The sequence below is a fragment of the Pseudorca crassidens genome, chromosome 17 (assembly GCF_039906515.1).
Source record: "Pseudorca crassidens isolate mPseCra1 chromosome 17, mPseCra1.hap1, whole genome shotgun sequence".
Classification (NCBI taxonomy): domain Eukaryota; kingdom Metazoa; phylum Chordata; class Mammalia; order Artiodactyla; family Delphinidae; genus Pseudorca; species Pseudorca crassidens.
The window spans coordinates 19,925,665-19,938,417 of NC_090312.1; the positions used below are offsets into that span (position 1 = coordinate 19,925,665).

At 44.4% G+C, this 12,753-nt stretch overlaps 1 protein-coding gene across 1 annotated transcript; it reads right to left on the minus strand.

The window, feature by feature from the left end:
* Positions 1–413: 413 nt before the first annotated feature.
* On the minus strand, positions 414–8,818 carry CCN3 (cellular communication network factor 3). The gene is made up of 5 exons (XM_067711417.1): positions 8,626–8,818; positions 8,271–8,496; positions 6,922–7,176; positions 5,392–5,606; positions 414–1,916 (listed from the first exon to the last, which is right to left on the minus strand). Exons 1-5 carry the CDS (start codon positions 8,710–8,712, stop codon positions 1,620–1,622), a joined length of 1,080 nt encoding a protein of 359 aa, XP_067567518.1. The 5' UTR covers positions 8,713–8,818; the 3' UTR covers positions 414–1,619.
* Positions 8,819–12,753: the final 3,935 nt, after the last annotated feature.

Here is a 12,753-nt window from a genome sequence, read left to right on the forward strand (position 1 = left end):
GAGGTAGATGGACTTAGAGTCTGTCATACAGTGTGAAATAAGTCAGAAAGAGTAAAACAAACACCATATGCTAACACATATATATAGAATCTAAAAAAAAAAAAAAAGGTTCTGAAGAACCTAGGGGCAGGACAGGAATAAAGACGAAATTTTTAACATGTGGAGGTGTCTTGCAGGTTGTCCAGAAAAAAACATCAGGGATCCAGATATTGGATTGAGTAGAAAGTGTGGAGAATATCTGAGGCCTTGGCAATAGAGATCACTGAATTAAGAGCTGTCTTTTGTTTTCCTTCTGATAAGAAGTTGTAAGCTCAACTAAAGATGACCACTTTGCTTTCAATATTTAATTTGTAAATTTTAATTTATATTTTCAATAAACAACTCAGAAGCACAAAAATAACAGCAGAGTCACACACTGATAAGATCATGTTTATTTAGTAATGTCAAACAGAGAAAGTAAAAGGAATATTTTAAAAATGTATAATTTATATTTATATAAATACTTCAAAGGAGAAAAGCTGAACACACAAGGTGACATTAGAAGAATGTATACATTTTAAGTTTGCAACCTATCTTATAGCCTGACAAGTTAGATACATGTATGTAGACACATATATCTTGTTCATGAGTTTGATAACTAAGGCCCAAGGATAAGTTTGGGGATCTGTACAATAATTCTAAACTCCCATAGAGTTTGTGGTATCTTGTCACTGCAGTCTTGTCGATTTTGTTCTTCTTTTTCAAAATTCCACTACCAGCACACTTGAAAGTCATCGAGGGTTGTAATCAGGTGCTTTGGGCCTCAGTTTATTCATCAGTAAGGCGAGAGGAGCCCTGCTGATATGTTCTGCTTCTTCTGAATTAAAAAACTAGTGATCCCCAGCAGCCTCCAGACACATACAAATGTCTGAGGGCTGGTAGAGGCTGGTCATCTACGTATAAGGGAGAGTTTTCTGTTTAGCTTCTTTCTTTTGGAAAGGAGTCAACTTGTCTGAAATGGAGCCAATTTATGACACCAGTGCACTTAATTAATAAGCATTCCATTACTGTAGATACAGCTTGTTTTCTATGTACACAAAAACTAATAATCTCTAGATTTCGAGTTGACGAGCTATATGTTTCCTTGGATCTCGGAATTTGAAGTTCAGAGTTGAGCTACTCAAAATGAGCACTCCACAGAGAACCCTTAGGTCAAATCTCAATCTATGGTGAAATATTTGTATGATGACACCCTCAGTATGACCTTAGATTTCACCGTTGTCATTCATTACTGTGACCTTTTCTTGAAATTTCACTAGCGTATAACAAAATGAGTGTAATGGGATACAGTCTACACAGTAAGACATGTATCTGATTTCTGAAGTTTACAGAAATTTTCATGTGTAGTAAACAGCACAAAAGAATGTCATCCCTAAGCACTATCCTGAGCTTACCTTGATTCCAAGTTTACAGTTAATCATATCTTTCATGAAAAAAAAACAGACATAACTGACCTCATATGACCACAGAAAATACATGGGACGCAGATGTGGATAATAATTCTTTGTAATTTTTCTTATAGTCATTTGATAGTGGGTGGCTACAGGTTGCCTCTGTAGGTGGGCTTCTTAGGGGACACATTACATTTCTCCTCTGCTGGTGTTTGGCTTTAAGTCTTGGAGGAAAGACGCATTGTTATGAGGACAGTTGTTGTGACAGGTGCAGGTCCCGATGACCATCACTGGTTTCTTGAGGGTCTGGCCTGGGGAGCACTGGAACTCCACCTGGATGGTTTTGGTGTTGTGTGGGGTACAGCACCGGCCATCGCTGCAGACACCGCAGAACCTGGGCTTGTAGGTGTATAGGCTCGTGCAGTTCTCAAACTGCAGGTGGATGGCTTTGAGTGACTTGGTCGTGCGGAGACACTTTTTCCCTTTCTAAGAAAGAAGAAAAGGAGTGATGCATGAAACGGCCATCATTCCTCCAAGGGATCAGTCTAGGCATATGGAATAACTTGCTAGTTGCCTACCCAAAATCTGTTGCTCTTTCTTCTTTGCTAACAGAATGTTAATTTTGTTTGAGTAATGTGGTCCACTACAAGTATATTCTTCCCCAGAATATCTGGGAGCTTGCAATGGCCTTGTGGCCAAGTTCTGGCCAGTGATACATAAACCAAGGGATCCTGGGAAATCCTTTGCCCTTCAGATGGGTACAGTTCTTAATCGCTTCCTGCATTCATTTGCCTTCCTATCTAGAATGTGGAAATCATGCCTAATTGTATATAACCATCTTTTGACCATGTGGCATAAGCATGAAGATGAAAGCATGTGTATGATAAAGAAACCTATTTTTTCAAACCACTGTAAATAGGCTTTGGCGTTGTTATTAGCCCAATACATTCTTAGGTGTTATAAAGAGAAATGGAATAAATATGGCATCACTGCAAGCCTACTAATGTTTCAAATATTTTTCAGACATTAACTTACTTAACCTTATTAGGAACATTCACTCATACAAGGAGAAGTTATTCACATAAAGAGCAACTGTCCAAGTTTTATAGATGAGTAAACGTAGTCTCAGAGGCCAAAGTGATCAGAAAACATCTAGAACCTGAATTTGTCTGACACACAGCCCGTTCCTTCTATTACACTGTGACTCAGGAAAGTCTAAGACAGTGGGATTTAATGTTAGTTTCCATGAAGGCACAGTAAGTGGAGAATTTATTCAACATTCCATTGGTAAGAGTTGAAGAGGAACCCCGATATTGATAATTCAGTAAGACATTGATGATATGTTAATTTCCCACCTAGATTTCTTCACCTAATTTGTCACAATTTTCCACTGCTTTTCACCTTCCTAGTTGTCATCCACAGCTTGTGGAGTGATGAGACTTGGAATTCTCTAAAATTGGTAGCTCTCAAACTTTAATAAGAGTACATCAGAATCATCTAGAGGGTTTGTTAAAACACACATTGTTGGGCCTTACACCCAGAGTTTCTGATTCAGTAGGTTTGATGTGCGCCCCCATAATTTCCATTTCTAACAAGTTCTTAGATGATGCTGCTGGTCTGGGGAATCACGCTTTAAGAAGCACCATCTCACATTTAAGAACCTTTTGGTGATAAGGAAGTAATGATTATTTGGCTGGCATTTCCCTAGATTCCAAACAAATTTCTGGCCCCTTAATGAAATACATATATATATATACTGTAAATAAATGTCTTAAATATAATATCTCCCAATATCAAACTTGGTGCAAGGTACAAGAAAAATATGAATTTTAGAAAAAGAAACAATAGAAAAAGCAAAATTTTAAAGTCATGACATGGAAATGGCTTATTTAATAAGAAAGTTACTGTGTACTTGACAATATTTAAAGGCTTCTTGTTTTTTCCTTTTTAATATTTAATGTTTAGTGTATATTTTTGCCAATATCCACAAAAGGGTACAAGGTCTGCAATATCTCTCTGTGTGTGTGTGTGTGTGTGTGTGTGTGTGTGTGTGTGTGTGAAAAAGAGAGAGAGAGAGAGGGAAGGACAGACACAGAGAAGAAGGTGTTTCTAGGGGCTCTTTCTAAATTGGTGGAAGAAGCATAAAGTTAGAATGGACCTCAAAAAGTCACACAGCTAAGTAGCCATATAACAATGCAACCACTAGAGACTCTTATTTTATCAATAAATAGAAATGATGCTTAATATTAGGTAATGATATTTATGTTAACAGAGTAATCTATGCCCAGCACTTCACAAATTCATTCTATTTAATCCTCATGACAACTCTGAGGTAGGTATTGTTAATGTCTCTGTTATATGGGGGAAAGAACTGAGGCTTAAAGGTTAAGAAAATCACCCAAGATCCCATAGCTAGTTCATGTGGGAAGCCAAGATTTAAAGCCAGGCTGTCTGGCTCCAGAGTTGCACCCTTAAGCGTGAGATGATATTGCCTCAGTGGAGAGATATGTAAATCTTTCATTGTTAGGAACTGTTTTATTTTGGCCTTAGGTTTGTACAAGGGTCCATATACTAGTTCGATTTGGGTACTGCATTTATCTGACCTAGGGCTCTGCTAACAAGGCTTGTGATGTCATCAGGAACCAATCAGAGCTTCTGATCTGCATGCCTTGTACTCAGCATTAACACACTGAGTTGATATCATTCCAGCAAAAAAGGAAAGAAATGTGCTATTTTATTTGGCACAGATAGCCTTATGCTGGCAAGTGTACTAGTCATACTAGGCTTTTTGAAATACAGAAAATAATTCCCAGACATCCATTCATTTATTCATCAACAGTTGTTTATCAAGCACACAGTACATCCCAGGTAGGATGTGGGGGACTGAGGGATGAGGAAGGCAGATGTGGTCCCTACTCTGTTACTTCCTTCAGACTGTGTCTCCCTGTGAGCTTCAGAAATGACCTCTCTAAAATAAATCATGTTTGACCACTGAGTAGCCAGTTTTTTCCAGGATGAAATGAGATTTGCCAGACTTTTCTCAACCGGGGACATTACTGTAGAGGTCTGGCCCCTCCCTCTTCATCTGCTGTGAGTTGCTGGGGATATTTCAATACATTAAAGAGAAAATAAAAGAAGGTAAACTCCTTCATTAGAGCTGACCTTGAAGTCAGCTTCACAGTGACTTTCTAAAGCCCAGGCCCCCCTCCCGAATAAAACATAACTCTCAACTTTTAGGTTGTGAATATTTTTTAAGTCTACAGGTGTAAAGTAAACACTTTCTGAAGAGGAACAAAAGAAGACAAATCTCAACATTTGGAACAACTGGCACCAATGGTGGACATTCTCAGAAAGATCCATCTGACAAGACACAGGAAGAAGCAGTTAGAATGGTCATTGCCCCCTTTTCCACAGGAGTGCGGAATGGACAAGACAGTGGGGAATTGTTACAGGGAAGAGCAAAATCTGACTCCATGTTGGATCTGTTTCTTTTACTTTAAGCTTTGCTTTTTGTTGCTTTTGTTTTTATAATCATACATAATGGACTGCCTCAGGGAACCCTGCCCTGCTGCTGCCTGAATGTTAAACTAAAGTGCCTTTGTTCAGCTCACAGGGAGACAATCTGACCCTGCCCACCTGTGAATGCCTGCAGAAAAGAAGAAAGTAACACATCCCCTCCCTGATGCTGGCCAAGCCAGGAGATATTTTGCAAAATCAATGGTCTTTTTACTTTATTTCCTCACCTCCTCCCCCTCTCTGTTCTATAAAATAAACTGACATCCAGACCCCATTAAGATGGTTTTTGGGGACACTAGTCCGCCATCTTCTCGGTCTGTTGGCTTTCTGAATAAAGTCACTATTCCTTGCCTTATAAGAAAAACAAAAACAACAACAAAAAATAAAACACAGGCCCCAACGAGGCAAGGCCCCTCTGTGGTGGGGGCTCCTCCCAGGCTCATACCTTATCTGCCGGCTGCTTGTGCTCTTGGTCACAGGGTCGCACCACGCAGAGCCGGGTCTGCTTCACCATCTCGCAATGTGGATTCCTGTTGGTGACCCGGGTGGAAAAACCCATGCCACAACTCTTGGAACACGCACTCCACTCTGTGGTCTGCTCAATGCAGTTGATACCTGAGTCGGAGACTGCAACTCCTAGAGTGGCTTCGGTCCTGTAGGCTACAGGATGTTGAAATAGGGACAGTGTTATTGCGTAAAATGTGGGGATGGCAAAGTGGTCCTTTCAACCATCATTAGGAAGAGCGTCTCATCCAGTTCGGTACCTGTGCAACTCAGGTGTTCTCAGGGGGCAGACCTGGATCTCTGTATTTATAAACCCCTAACAGGTAGCACGATGCCTGGCACATGGTCGGCCTTCAAGAAATCTTTGTGGAATGACTGTCCGATTTGTTCATAAGAAGTTTAGGAGGACCTGTCTTTGAGAAGCTTAGTAGTTCTAAGAATATAGCACAGTATAGCATCAAAAACCATTCCATAAACCGTAATGTTTTCAATGTGTGATTTTGTCCAGAGAAAGGATAATGAAAAAATTGTAATTGGATGAGTAAGTAGAACCAACCAACTCAGAATAGTGATGGAGGTAATGCTCTGCCTTAGGGAGGCAGAATTGGTTATTTGGGTTGTAGGATATAGTCACTGGGACTTTGATGACAGACAGTTCTGTCTCAACATTTAATATGCATGGCCTAGGGCACATCTCCTCTCTTACATGGCAGTTTTCCTATCTGTAAGCATGGCTGAGAATTTCTGACTTCAGAAAAACTGTGAAGTTCTGTGTACTGCCAGTATAAATAATCTGGCTGATTAATGGCTTCTAAAATATTCTCTACTGGATCTTGAATGTTTGCTTTTCAAAAAATATCACTTCCTTTATAAGCCAAAACAAAAGGAAAAGCAAAACAAAGATCCTAAAGTATCACTTGATCCTTCCTGCAGCACCTGGAAAGGTGGCATTTCTCTGTGACACCTGTCCAGGGATGGCATTCTTTAGGGAAGCTGGTCTTAAGAGTGCACAGGTAGTTGACAGAGTCCAGAAAAGAAAGAGTCATCACCAGGCCCTTTGCAAATGGCTTAAATGGTGTTCCCATGGAGTTGACACTTGCCACAAGTACAGAAGCTCTATCGATTACATGTTTTGCATAAAGTTGCCAAAGCACATCTTTGCAATGTTAACAAGGGTCAAGTGGGACAGACTAAAATATAAATGGCAGTCGTGTAATAAGAAAACTCGTCCCTATGGCTCAACAGAACCACTGGATGTGATTCTTCTTCAGAAGAGGCTGTGTGTACTTCAGTAACTTGTCTGGGATTCCAACACGTGCTGTGTCTGATCTCAGTGGGCAAGCTGGACTCCACAACTGAATGACCAGAAGCTGAAGCCAGTTTCTCACTGCAGGTCCCAAAGAGCATACATGCTTCCTGCATGCACTTAGTCCTGTGCTGTGATCATTTTCAGGTATGTTGAATTTCTCACCTGGAAGGGTTTGGAGGTCCCCTAATGTCCCCGTCTCATTGGAGTCACAGATCCACTTTTCACAGCACTCCCCAGGCACTTTAACTTTTCTCGGAGCTGGGCAGTCAGGCTGGGGCAGTAGCAGGTCCTCTTCACAGCGGGGCACACAACCAACCTGCCCATCTTGGCAGGCGCACTGGTATTTGCAGCTAGGCTGGAAGGTCTCTCCACTTTGGTAGATGACTCCATCGAACACACAATTGTCTCCTTCTATCGCTAGAATGTTGGGGAAGCAGAGCAGAGAGGGAAGGGGAGAGAAAATCAAGAACACGGTGCATCGAAGAGGCTATATAAGAGCCACAGCACATATTCCAAGCCCCAAATCATTCTTTTCCTAGTTGAGGCCATCTGGTTGCTGATCCACCACCAGCAGAGAGATGTCCTCATGGAGACCTCCCAGTGCAAGAAGAAACACTCAAGACCACCCAGTCCCGCCACTCATTTTACGCACGAGGAAAGATGGGCAGAGCCGTGAAGTGACATTCCCCAGGGCCCTCAGCTGTTGTTCCCAATGATAGTGTCGTTTCGCAAGAACCTCCTTAGAGTCTCCTACTCCAGAAGCTCAGAATTAAAAAGAAAAAAGTGCTCTTCATAAGCCTCCAAACAGGTTAACTGGTCAAACTGGGAAGGGCATCAGGATTCCTTGGCATTCCAGCACGATAAATCATTACTCGTTTAGAGAAGAAACTAAAAGCCTATTCCAAGCCCTCTTATCCAGGGAGGCAGGGACAGGTCTCCAACTAAATGGTGCACCGTGTGGGAAATTGATCCCCAGTTGATTAAGTTTCACCATCCTGGATTGGCTGGTTGCCTGCATTTTTATTTTACTCACGGCCCAGACAGGGGTTGCATAGTCATCCCAGGAGAGCAGTGGCTGCTTTGGCTCAAACAGGACAATTACAGGTGTGAAAACAAACCAGCCTGGCTACAGTTGGGGGAAGTGTGAGCCTGTAAGTAAGCCCAAGATTCCATCACCCCCCGAGCGTACCCTGGAAACTTCCAAAGGAAATGACTTCACTGGCCCTTAACTCTGCTCTGCTCTGCTCCCTGTCTATCTAGATTCTTCTCTAGGGAGGCAAATGCTTCTCACCTCCGCGGGCAGGTTTCCCTTCTGGCTTCTGGCGCTCCGCAAAGCCCCACGCGCCCCCAGACCATCCCCGGCACACAGCGCTCCATAAACATCACCCACGGCATCACTGTTAGTATTTGCTCATCACCCTCTCGGGAGTTGGGGGGAAGGAGAGAGGAAAGAGCGGGCAGCTCCGCTAGCTGAGGGACAGGAGGTTAAGCGGAGGAGGGGGCAGGGTTACCCATGCAGATGCCAGTTTGGGCGCTGGGGTCCGCTCTGCGGTCGCAGAAGAGACCGCGGCTCTCCTCGCAGGGCAGCATCACGGAGCAGCTCTCGCCGCGCTGGCGGGCGCACACCAGGCAGCAGGAGCAGTCGTCCAGCACGGCTCTCACCCCGGGGGCGCAGGTCGGCGGCTTCTTGGGGCACGGAGCCGGGCACGAGGAGGGGCAGCGCGGAGTCGCAAGGACCTGGGGGCGGGCGAGATCAGGAGAAACTTCTTAGCAGGGACCCTGGAAGGCAGAGCAACCCCGGGACCGAGCAGGGGCCGCCCAAGAAAGGCAAAGTAACCAGAGGCACCTGATGAGTGCGCCACTCACCTGTCCCAGGAGATGGAGGAGCAGGAGGAAAGCCAGGCAGCGGCACTGATTGGGTGGACCGAGTCGCAGGCTCTGCGCACTCTGCATGTTCAGGCGTTTTCCTGCCGCTTTCACAGGGCTTTCCAGGTCGGAGACTGGCTCTGCGCGCGCTGCTCCTGGTCGGGCTCGCCCCTGCCCGGCGCCACCGCGCAGGTTTTATAGCGCGCTCCTGGGACGCGCACAAGCCGGTTGGCTGCAGCTCAGGCAGGAGGCGGGGGGATCGGCGGGGTGGGGAATGGAACGAGCCCCGGAGTTGCCATAGCAATTGGCCGTGGGTGCTGCTCTCCTTAGGGCGCGGCCCCGGGGCCTGCATGTGCCTGTGTGTAGCGACTGGCTTTTCCCAGGGCGCCGGGAGGGGCTGGGTGAAGGCCCAGGGCCAGGACCCAGGGCTTCGCCGAGCGCGTGGGAAGGAAACGCCTGTTTCCTCCTGGAAGCTGCTTCGCTTTCCCCCAGGACTAAGACACCGCCACTCCCCGTCACGCTTCTCCTCCACCCTGGCCGTTCCCAGCTGGGTTGCAAACGTGGGGTGCCCCTAAAGGGGTGTCCGATGTTTGGGACCATCTGTGAGGGGTTGGCTAGAGGCCCAGGGGTTTAGTCATAAAGGAAGCACATGCAAGTTTGTCACCGTTTAGGGCACGCTTTGAGAGTGTTGAGAGAGGGGGAGGGGAGAGAGGGAGGAAAGGAGAAAGAGAAGGGAGAGAGTAGTGGCTGGGGACGGGGCGGGGGGAGCAGAAAGTAGAAGAAATCTTAAAGTGAGGATGGGGGACGATGCTGTTTACCGAAAGGCAAAAAGTCCTTTTGACTTTAACCATTCCAAGCCCCGCCGATTCTGCAGGTTTGGTAGAAATACAAGTAAAACATAATGAAATAAAAATACAAGAGCCCGAGGTACATAAAAACTTTCTTCCTGGTAGAGAAAAACCTTGAAACACCAGTGGTGTCACGCCTCCTGTGAAACAGCACATGTCAGAATACAAGAGCCTGTGAGAATTTATAAGGCCCCTTCAGCTCAGCCCCTGTCAAAACCTCAGCAAATTAAGGGAGGACTGGGGGAGGTACTTGCTTTACTGAGCTGACGCTCCAGCAAATCAAACCCCTCTCCCACCTGGCACCTACTTTCAAAAATGACTGCCGTGAAACGCTTGTCATCTCTCATGAGGAGGAGAGCAGTCTGACTGCTCCAGAGTTGACACTGCTTGATGGTTTAAAACAAAATGTCTCCCCTGTACTTCAACTTCGCTTCTGCCTCAGGGATAACTATGTCCAGCTCCTTTGGGGGTAGTCGTGTTGGAAAGACACTTTTCAGAAAAATTATACAGGCTTGGGATGGCACTCTAGGCTTTAAAAGGAAACAAATTTCCTCTAGGTCATCCAGCTCCGGTGTGAAGAAATCAAAGGCAGCTTACGTAAGGGCCCAGGTCTGCCCCTGCCACGCCTGCTTCCCCGCATGCAGTCATCCCAAGCCTTTCAGTATAGTTCTCTGAGCAGCTGAAAACTGCTGTTACATAATTCCGAGCCTACATGAATTCTGCTTTCTTTGAGGAAAAGCAGACGGAGCAGTAAATCTTGGTGACAGATTGAAGGATTAATTTGTGCCATGTCGAGGACACTCAATACACTCTTCAAATTGATGGGCCCCATGGGTCATCTGGTCTAGTGACGCTTCCACCTGGCTGCACGTCAGAATCAACCAGGGTGTATTTTTGAAAAATATAGATTCTTTTTTTAATGAGTTTAAAAAAAATTGAAGTATAGTTAATTTACAATGTTGTGTTAGTTTCAAGTGTACAGCAAAGTGATTCAGTTATATATATGGGTTATTACTTTCCGTTATAGGTTATGACAAGATATTGAGTATAGTTCCTTGTGCTACACAGTAGGTCCCTATTGTTTACCTATTTTATATATACTAGTGTGTATATGCCCATCCCAAACTCCTAATTTATCTCCATCTCCCCACCCCCTGCTATCTATCCTCTTTGGTAGCCATAAGTTTGTTTTCTATGTCTGTGAATCTATTTCTGTTTTGTAAATAAGTTCATTTATATCATTTTTAAGTTCCATATGTAAGTGATATCATATGACATTTGTCATTCTCTGACGTACTTAATATGATAATCTCTAGGTCCATCCATGTTGCTGCAAATGGCAGTATTTCATTCTTTTTTAAGGTTGAGTAATATTCCATTGTATATGAAAAATATAGATTCTTGGACCCAACCCTCAATCCACTCAGTTGGATTTTCTAGTGAAAGCTCTTGGTAGACAGCACTTCATTGTACTTGGAAATGGGAGCTGGCCTTTGGAAACCTTGATATGGGACAGCTAGGAGCACAACTGTTGGAGAGGCAAGACTATAGGCCAAGTTTTCACTGTATGAATTGACAGAACAAGGACAAATTGGCAGCATGGAGGTTGGGCTGACTTTTGCTGGAGAAGGGGAGGATGAGAGGAGACATGTAACTTTAGGACAAGGAAGATGTCAGGTCACTGCTAACGTGTGCTGCCCTTCAGGTCTCTTGGTTGCTGAAAGTGATAAAAACCAAACTGGAGCTGGTTCCAGAAAGACGACTTTATCGGACAGAGGCTGTGGTATTTCGCATAATAATGATGTGGGAATGGTGCTGCTAGGACTCAGAGGCAACCGAGATCAGGGCCTCGGAGCCATGAAGACTCCATCCCTCTATCTATCTTTATTGCTTCTCTGTGTGTCAGCTTCTCAGTCTGTCCCACCACGGACCAGCTTCTAATGTTTAAGGGAAGTGTCATCCTTAAGTTCTCCAAACCTCTTACATTATGACCTTGTCACCCCAGAAGGAATGTCCACTCTGTCATCTGCTATAAGTATAAGGACCTCCACATTAAAACAATTGGAAATTGAAAATGAAGACATCTGATGACAATCATGTCAGGTCCTGCTTTGCCACCTCCAGGACACGGTCTCTTGACTCCTCTCCGCTGGGATAGATTTCATTCTCTCTGAAGGCCCAGCATTCCTTGCTTTTCTCTTTTATCTCTTAACTCACTGAAGAATAATGATGAGCTTATTTCTGTGTCTGCCTCCCTCTCCTGCCTGGGAGCCCTTGATGGCAGGGAGCAGGTCATATTCTCCATAATACCCCCAACACCTATTTCAAGGATGGATCAGTTGTTTTTAGACCTTTTGAGATACTGCAAACCTCACTTGAAGTTTTGTCATTTGTCACCGCTTTGCATACAATGAGGTAAGAAAGAACTGGAGGCTGTTTGTTCCTCTGTGGCAGTAGAGGCTAAGTTGGTCCTATCAGCCATCACCCATCTGCCCCTGACATGCACCTTCTCTTAGTCTTTCCGCACACTCAGAGTCTAAAGGATAGCACACAGGCTGGTGATCTCCTGTGTGAAATAAACCATGTGTCAGTTGAGGTCTCTGGGGAAGTTAGGGGCCCCCGTAATAGAGACTTTTCATGAGTTACTGGTCTTGGCGACCAACGAAGATGGAGACTCCACTGGGTTAGAAGGTGCAAGTTCTGTGGTGGATTCACTTTTCCCCTTTCCCTTCTTTCTCTCTACCCTTTCCTTTACCCTAGATGTGGTACCAGAGACTCATTTCTCCCTCTCTATCTCAGATGGACTGTTAATGGATTTATATTCTTATGACTTATCAGTCAATGCTCCTACCTTTAGAGAATACATTTAGAGAACTTCCTACATTTTATAAAGGCAAACTTTTACAAGGGTTTCCATTGTTGTTGTTTTATCTTTTTCATCATTATAAAAGATTTAAAATATATTGGCAGTGGCTTCTGTAGCAGGAAAGAGAAATAGAAAGCACAGAATCCCATCTTAAAAATGAAACCAATAAAAAGCAGTGACTGTGGTGTTATCAACCCCAGGCCAACTCCATCTCTCTCCTTTCCTCGGTGATCACATTCTCTGTAAGCTCACGGCCATTCGCCGTGTCTTCTTTCAGCCATTGTTCAGCCGAGCCACATGATACTTAATTCTCATAATGTGCCTCCTAAATCAGCCTGTCAACTCCTTAATTTTGTTGCTCTTTTCTGAATTTCCTTCATAGGTCCCTTTTCTGGGACCCCAGAGAGTTGGTAG

Excerpts from the sequence above, each read along its gene's own strand:
- CCN3 (XM_067711417.1), bottom strand. The coding sequence starts at position 8,712 with ATGCAGAGTGCGCAGAGCCTGCGACTCGGTCCACCCAATCAGTGCCGC. Across the intron at positions 8,497-8,625 it reads TCCTCCATCTCCTGGGACAG|GTCCTTGCGACTCCGCGCTG; the intron begins GTGAGTGGCGCA and ends GCCCGCCCCCAG. Across the intron at positions 1,917-5,391 it reads ACAAGCAGCCGGCAGATAAG|AAAGGGAAAAAGTGTCTCCG; the intron begins GTATGAGCCTGG and ends CTTCTTTCTTAG.